At 52.5% G+C, this 6,219-nt stretch overlaps 1 protein-coding gene across 1 annotated transcript; it reads left to right on the forward strand.

Annotated features, from left to right (window-relative positions):
• Nucleotides 1–439: 439 nt before the first annotated feature.
• Nucleotides 440–5,574, forward strand: LOC123462295. The gene is made up of 6 exons (XM_045155543.1): nt 440–529; nt 807–971; nt 2,261–2,427; nt 3,006–3,053; nt 3,501–3,712; nt 5,147–5,574. Exons 1-6 carry the CDS (start codon nt 440–442, stop codon nt 5,572–5,574), a joined length of 1,110 nt encoding a protein of 369 aa, XP_045011478.1.
• Nucleotides 5,575–6,219: the final 645 nt, after the last annotated feature.

The raw sequence follows: 6,219 nt of genomic DNA on the forward strand, positions 1-6,219 counted from the left end.
TGTGAGGTCATGGGCATCCAGGCTATTTTGTGTCTGGAGGAGCATGTTGTAAGGAATCCTACCCTTCCTTTGGCTCTTACACTACTAAACTTTTATAGAACTAAAAGCCCTACTTCTGAGTTGGGTGTGGTGGCACATGCTTTTAATCCCAGCCCTTGGGGTGCAGAGGTAGGAGGATTACCTTGAGTTTGAGACCACCCTGGGACTACATAGTGAATTCCAGGTCAACCTGGGCTAGAGTAAGACCTTATCCATCCCATCTCAAAAAAAAAAAAATCTCTATTTCTCAAGTTACTGACATAGTTAAAAAGGAGGGAGTGCTCAGTGACTGTCCGAAGCCAGCCAGCATTACAGTCATTGCAAAAGCAGACAGACCCAACAAGACCAGCACCCCTGAGGGGCACAGAGGCTGCAGTGTTGCAGGTTCTCCTGAATGGAAATGTTCCCTCCTGAAGACACGAAGGGGACTCTGAACCTGGAATTCAAGTCTCCAGATCTAAAATTCAGGTCACACAGCCACTCCCCAAGGGTATGTTAAATAAAATCTGAACCATTCCTTCCCAGAAGCAGGAGGGAGGGAAGGAAGTTGCAGAGACTCAGGATGTGATGGGGTCTGGGAAAGAGCTGCAGGCCTCCTCCCCAGGACTATAGGAAGGGAAACCATTGCTGGGAGCAGAGAGGGTGGTCCCTATAAGTGCTGCAGTGTGCTTGAGACTGTGATTGAGCCACTATCATGACATAAGTCCTGCCTACCACATCTGCCAGGTGCAGAAAACATTACAGAAGAAGTGGTGCGTTAAACTCAGGCGCAGCTCTCATATGAGCCTGGGAACCTCCTTCAGGGAGATGACGTAGACACTGAGGAGACTCCAAACTCATCCAAGCAGACGACGAGCGCCTGCTGGGAGTGCAACCTAGTGGACGCAGAGCGTTCCAGCCAAGGCTCGGGGAACATCGAGGAAGACAGGAAGGTCTACTCTTAGGAACTGTCCTTCCTCCCCACAGAGACTGACTAGTTCATTCATGACCCCACAGTGGACACTGATCACCCCACTGACGAGGGCCCTCAGTGCGATGGGTGTGGGGAAGAAAGAACATGAGCGTATAACCTTTGGGAATATGAGCACTTTGAAATGCGTCCATGTAACACTGGAATGCACAGGACAGAGTGGAGAAACCCTGTCACTCCCGAGGGAGAGGGAAAATGAAGAGGAATCATACTGTGTGCTGAAGCTTGACACCCCACCCTAACCACCACCCAATCAACTGTGATGGGAAAGAACCGTAATGATTCCTGGCTCGTGGGGACCCGAGGGTGGGTGGTCTGGGTGCCTGTGTGAGCACGCGTCCACGTCGGCCTGTGCGGTCAGGTGGTCCAGCCCCGGGGTGCATCATCCAGGTGTGTACCGTCATATGCAGCTAGTTCGTGCAGCTGGAATGACCCCTGGGGAGCAGGTGGACAACGGAAGCATCTCTGAGAGGGACAAGGACTAGCCTGGGCTGACATGCTGACATGAAGGTGGTGTGGATCGGGACCAGCTCTGGCTCTGAGAAGCTGAGCAGCTGGCGGAAGCTGGACTTCCCGGGCAGCAGGCGGGGCGGCATGCTGCTATCACTGTGCCCACTGTCCCTGGGGCAAAGAAAGTAGAGCTGAGGGTCGGTGGGGGAAGGTCTGTCTGAGGAAGAAACTCTGGTAAGAGGGGACCAGGAAGTGACCTCACTTCCTTGACTACGGAGGACCGAACATGGAACCCTGGTAACCAGGCGGACAGTCCCCGGACGCCCTCGCCTGAGGACACTGGACGGATGGGGATGTTCTCTCGCTGTTTCCCGAACGCTGCAGGCTCAGGCCTCTGCAGTGCCTTGTACAGGGGCCCTCGCCACCTCTGGAGACGCTGGTTTCGCAGTTGTGCCCAATGTGTCAGCAGACCACCCTCCCGCAGGGACGCACAGGTGATCCGTGACAGCCTGTAGTATTCCCACTCGGGCCATGATGCTCCGGGAATGCCCCTGGTCTCTCTGTCTCTGTGTGTGTGTATGTGTGTACATGTGTGTGTAGATGTATGTGTGTAGATGTCTGTGTGACTGTATGTGTGTAGGTGTGTGTATGTATGTGCATGTGTATGTGTGTGTATGTGCATGGAGGAAAATTCCTTCAACACACCTTCTAGCTCGGTGTATGCACACAAATACGTCAGCAGTCTGTTAATGTCCCCCGTTTGAAAAGCTTTCCTTTCCTGTCCCTCTTCATGTTGGAAAGGTGCCTCCCCGCCAGGATGACCGCTGCAGTTGGAACTCCGTGAGGAGCGTGGTAGACTACCTCCCAACCGCACTGAAGAATGGCGATTACTACTTTTTTTCATCCTTGGTGGCCTTCCCCAAAAAGTTTGCCACCATCTGGGAGGTGCTGGGCCTGATCATGGAAAGGTGAGCCCATATCCGAGCTGAGGGGAGCCCCCCCGCCCCTCCTGCTTCAGTCTTGGCTGTCTCTGAAGCTGTTGGTTCTCCTAGGTCGTCATCACCGCTAAATGAGTTTTCAGCCTGGCAGTGTGGGCCTTGAGTGTGGAAGGGCTTGGGGACTCCAGCGGGTGACATTCACTTACCCTGCCCTAAAAAAGCACTCTGTCCGGCTCCAACCTTTGTTACCCCTGGGATAAAACCCCTCTTACATTTATAAAGAAGGATCCAGATCACATCGTGCATTCCTATCATAAAGAGCACATGATCAGGGACCCACCAAGGGCATACCAAGAAGCTCTGTGCCTGTGGCGATATCTGGGAAAGTGCCACTTGGGTTTGTGTATTGCACAAACACACACAAGGGGTCTGTGACCACAGAAGGTTTTCCAGGCAGTTAGCAGGGAACTCACAGAACAGCAACACACAAAGTTCTCAGCCCTTCCAGTGTGCTGCTATTTCCATCCCAAACTCAGCCAGCCCCTCCCGAAGTCCTATTTGTTGGGGACACAGGAGCTAAGGACTGACACCCTCCTGATTTCCTCTAGGTACCCATCCTTCCAGCCGGATTGTAAGAAGGACCAGAAAGCCAAGAAGTGAGTGGGCTTTGGGTGCAGAGGGAGGTCAGCTTCCCTCTGCAGTGTGGATGTTTGGGGAGCTATTGCTGGAGGACTGAGCAATGGCTATCACCCTTTTCTGGTGGTTTCCACTAGAGGACTGATACCTGGGCTTCCCCTGCAGGTGGAGGAAACCATGGGCGGTGGAGTCCTTGGTACCTGGGAGCACAGGGGAGAATGGCAGATAAAAGCAGAATCCTGCTACCCTGTCTGCCTATCATAACCCATTCCAGGGTGGTTTGTCCACACTGCCTTCCATTAGGTCCTCCAAAGAGGTGTCCGGATCCTCTGTAGACATGGGTCCCATGACTCTACTCACCGTGCCTGGCTGCTCATGGGCTGGGGATCCTCTGTGTGTGGACCCTGGGCAGTGTTGAACAAGGAGAGGCCAGGCTTCTGACTCTGCTCCCGACAACCTTCCCCCAGGGCCATAACCATATTGCTCAGCATGTGGATGGAGTGGATGCCAGAAGAGTTTTGCGAGTCTCCAGACTCTCTGGCCAGGATGAACCAGCTGAAGGCCTACGTGATCCTCAACATGCCTTCCTCCCACCTGGTCGACCATGTCCAGCATCTCCTGTCAGCGCTGGATGTGGATGAATGCAAGACTGACAGTACCAAGGAGGAGGAGGACTGTGGTAGGTGCAGGAGGAAGTGAGAGGAGGTTTCAGTGCTGGCGCCATCAGGTAGGCTTCAGATAGTACTGTCCACCCTGGAGTCAGAGGTGGATGCCAGGCTGGTGAAGTTGAAGGAACCCCAGGAGGGGGACCCCACGCTCTGCCCGGATATGGCGACACCCCAAATCACTCATGAGAAGCGGTCTTGATGCAAACTGCAAGAGGATTTTATTCCAAGCGCGCTGGGGCCCACAGTCGCACACCGCACAGGGGTAGAGGACTGCAGAGCCCCGAATGCAGGAACGGGACAGTTTTTATAGGGTTTCTAACAAAGCCTGTGCATTAGACCAATCATTTTTTAATATCAGGAGCCAGCAGGGTGCAAGCCAGTCAGTTTGTGCCACCCCATAGTTTCTAAGCCAATTAGTTTAATTTGTTCAAGCCCCTCGTGGACCAATCATTCTCCTATGACCTTGGTGGTCAGCATTTGCGCAGGTCCTTGGGTGGGAGTAGCAGAGTGTGGTATCAGTCTCCTATGACCTTGGAGGTCAGCATTTGCGCAGGTCCTTAGGTGGGGGTAGCAGACTGTGGTATCAGCCTCCTATGACCTTGGTGGTCTGAGGCAGGCTGCTACAGCTTGTGGTGTGAGCTACTAAGGCTTACAGTGTGGGCTATTAAGGCTTATGGTGCAGGCTATTTACAGAAACCAAATAAGTGGTTCACTTCATCACTCATTTCCCATCCTTGAGGGCTTTCTCATGCCCTTTTTACCTAGTTTTATATTAGGAGCGGGCTCTGATATAATGAGAAGAGGGATTCTTTACTTGCTTCCAACAGAGAGTAAAGCCTGGAGTTTGAGGTATGCAGGGGCCTGCTTAAGCTCCCTTTGGAGCGTGATAGTATTTCTGGGCTTCTGAATTCTTGGGCCTTTCAAAGTGTCCTGTTGAGGGGACAGGTACTTGGGATTATCTAGCAAAGAAGGGGTCTTTTGTGCTTTTGGAAATGGTTTAGGAAAAGACGTTCATCCTAAACCTCCCATTGCTGGGCTCCCCCCACAGGTAGTGCTGGGGGAGGACCAGCCCACTAGTTCTCAAGCCGGGAGTCTCATCAAAGCAGGAACTCACTTTATTGTTACATGCGGGTGTTTATATAAGGTTGACAAGGAAGGCGGGGATTTTAGGATGGGGTGAGATGTAAGGGCCAATGGCATACCGTGACCTTTGAGATGATTGGTTCTAAGCATGCCGGACAGGACTCTAATTTCCTGTGCGGAAGTAGCACCAGAGGCCATTTGGCCCCCTGCTGAGTCATAGCTGGGCGGAGGCAGTTCCCAAACTTTAGCTAGGCTCAGGAAGTTCCACCAGGCCTCACATCCGGGCCTCTCAAGGCCCAGTATCCCATTCCCCCTTGACTTAGAGCTGACTCCACCAACAGCGAATTTCTTTCTCTCCTTAGATTTGGCCTCCTCCAGAACAGGAAGTTCTGTGCTCCAGGCACAGGATGACACTTGGGGAACACTGGAGGCTCTGCAGATAGAGCCAGCATCTCTAGCTGTGCCCACGGGAGACCTGCCACCAAAAGAAGAGCCTTTGCATCCTGGGCACACGGAGCCACATGTGACAGCAGCTCCTGAACCAGCACCTGTCACCATGGAGCCATCTGAGGCGGCCCCTGTGTTCCAAGGGTCATGCACGTCAGGGACAGCGGAGTCAGCGTCTCTTCCCACTGCTGTGGGGCGGGAGCCGCCTCCGCCCTCGGTGGACAGCGCAGAGGCTCCTCCTGCCGTCACTGCAGACTCTCCCTCTGGTTGTCAGGAAGTTCAATTTGAAGTAACATCAATTGGGTCTTACCCTGCTTGTCCTCTTCCAGATGTAGATAATTAGCTCAGATCGCTGAGAGTCACTGCTTAGCAGTGAAAAATAGTGCTTTTACTTTTTGTTTTTATTTAGTTGTTATTTTGAATTAAATAATTAAAATATAGTAACTTAACTGTTATTAAGAATTAAGACCATGGACACTGGCTGGTAATTCCCAGGGCCAGAATTGGGTTTCCCGTAACAGTGAGCTGTTGGTCAGACGATATGAGGTGCCACAAAATAATACAGGCTATTGCCAAAACACATAGTTACCTGTAAGAGCTTAAAGGTAAGTCTCTATTGCTGAAGAGAACACAGCCTACAGCCACAGGACATCAAGTGATCATGCTGGCACTGAGCAATACATGTCTCTTGGGTAAAGATTATGACTGGATGTCCTAGGCATAAGGGCGCACAATTGGCACAGTGTGTGTCACAGCACATGCAGGTGAGCCGTAGGTCACATCCAGTCCCAGAGGTCAGTGTTCTAATGGATATGAGGGCTGGAGAGTCAGGGCTGCTCAGGTCTAGCTGTAGGAAACCGCACCCAGACCTGGTGGAGACGGGCTGCCCATGGAGCTTGCAGGCAGAGGGAGCAGAGTGGTCACTGGCCTGGGGGTGGAAGCAGTGGCTTGGCAGTGGGTGAGATCGGCAGAAAAGTAAAGAGGCTAA

This window comes from Jaculus jaculus, chromosome 7, assembly GCF_020740685.1.
Source record: "Jaculus jaculus isolate mJacJac1 chromosome 7, mJacJac1.mat.Y.cur, whole genome shotgun sequence".
Taxonomy (NCBI): Eukaryota; Metazoa; Chordata; class Mammalia; order Rodentia; family Dipodidae; genus Jaculus; species Jaculus jaculus.

Bases quoted from the DNA above. Each gene is read 5' to 3' on its own strand.
- LOC123462295 (XM_045155543.1), top strand. From the start codon at position 440: ATGTTCCCTCCTGAAGACACGAAGGGGACTCTGAACCTGGAATTCAAG. The intron at 2,428-3,005 runs GTGAGCCCATAT...GATTTCCTCTAG, and splicing joins CTGGGCCTGATCATGGAAAG to GTACCCATCCTTCCAGCCGG. The intron at 3,713-5,146 runs GTAGGTGCAGGA...TTCTCTCCTTAG, and splicing joins CAAGGAGGAGGAGGACTGTG to ATTTGGCCTCCTCCAGAACA.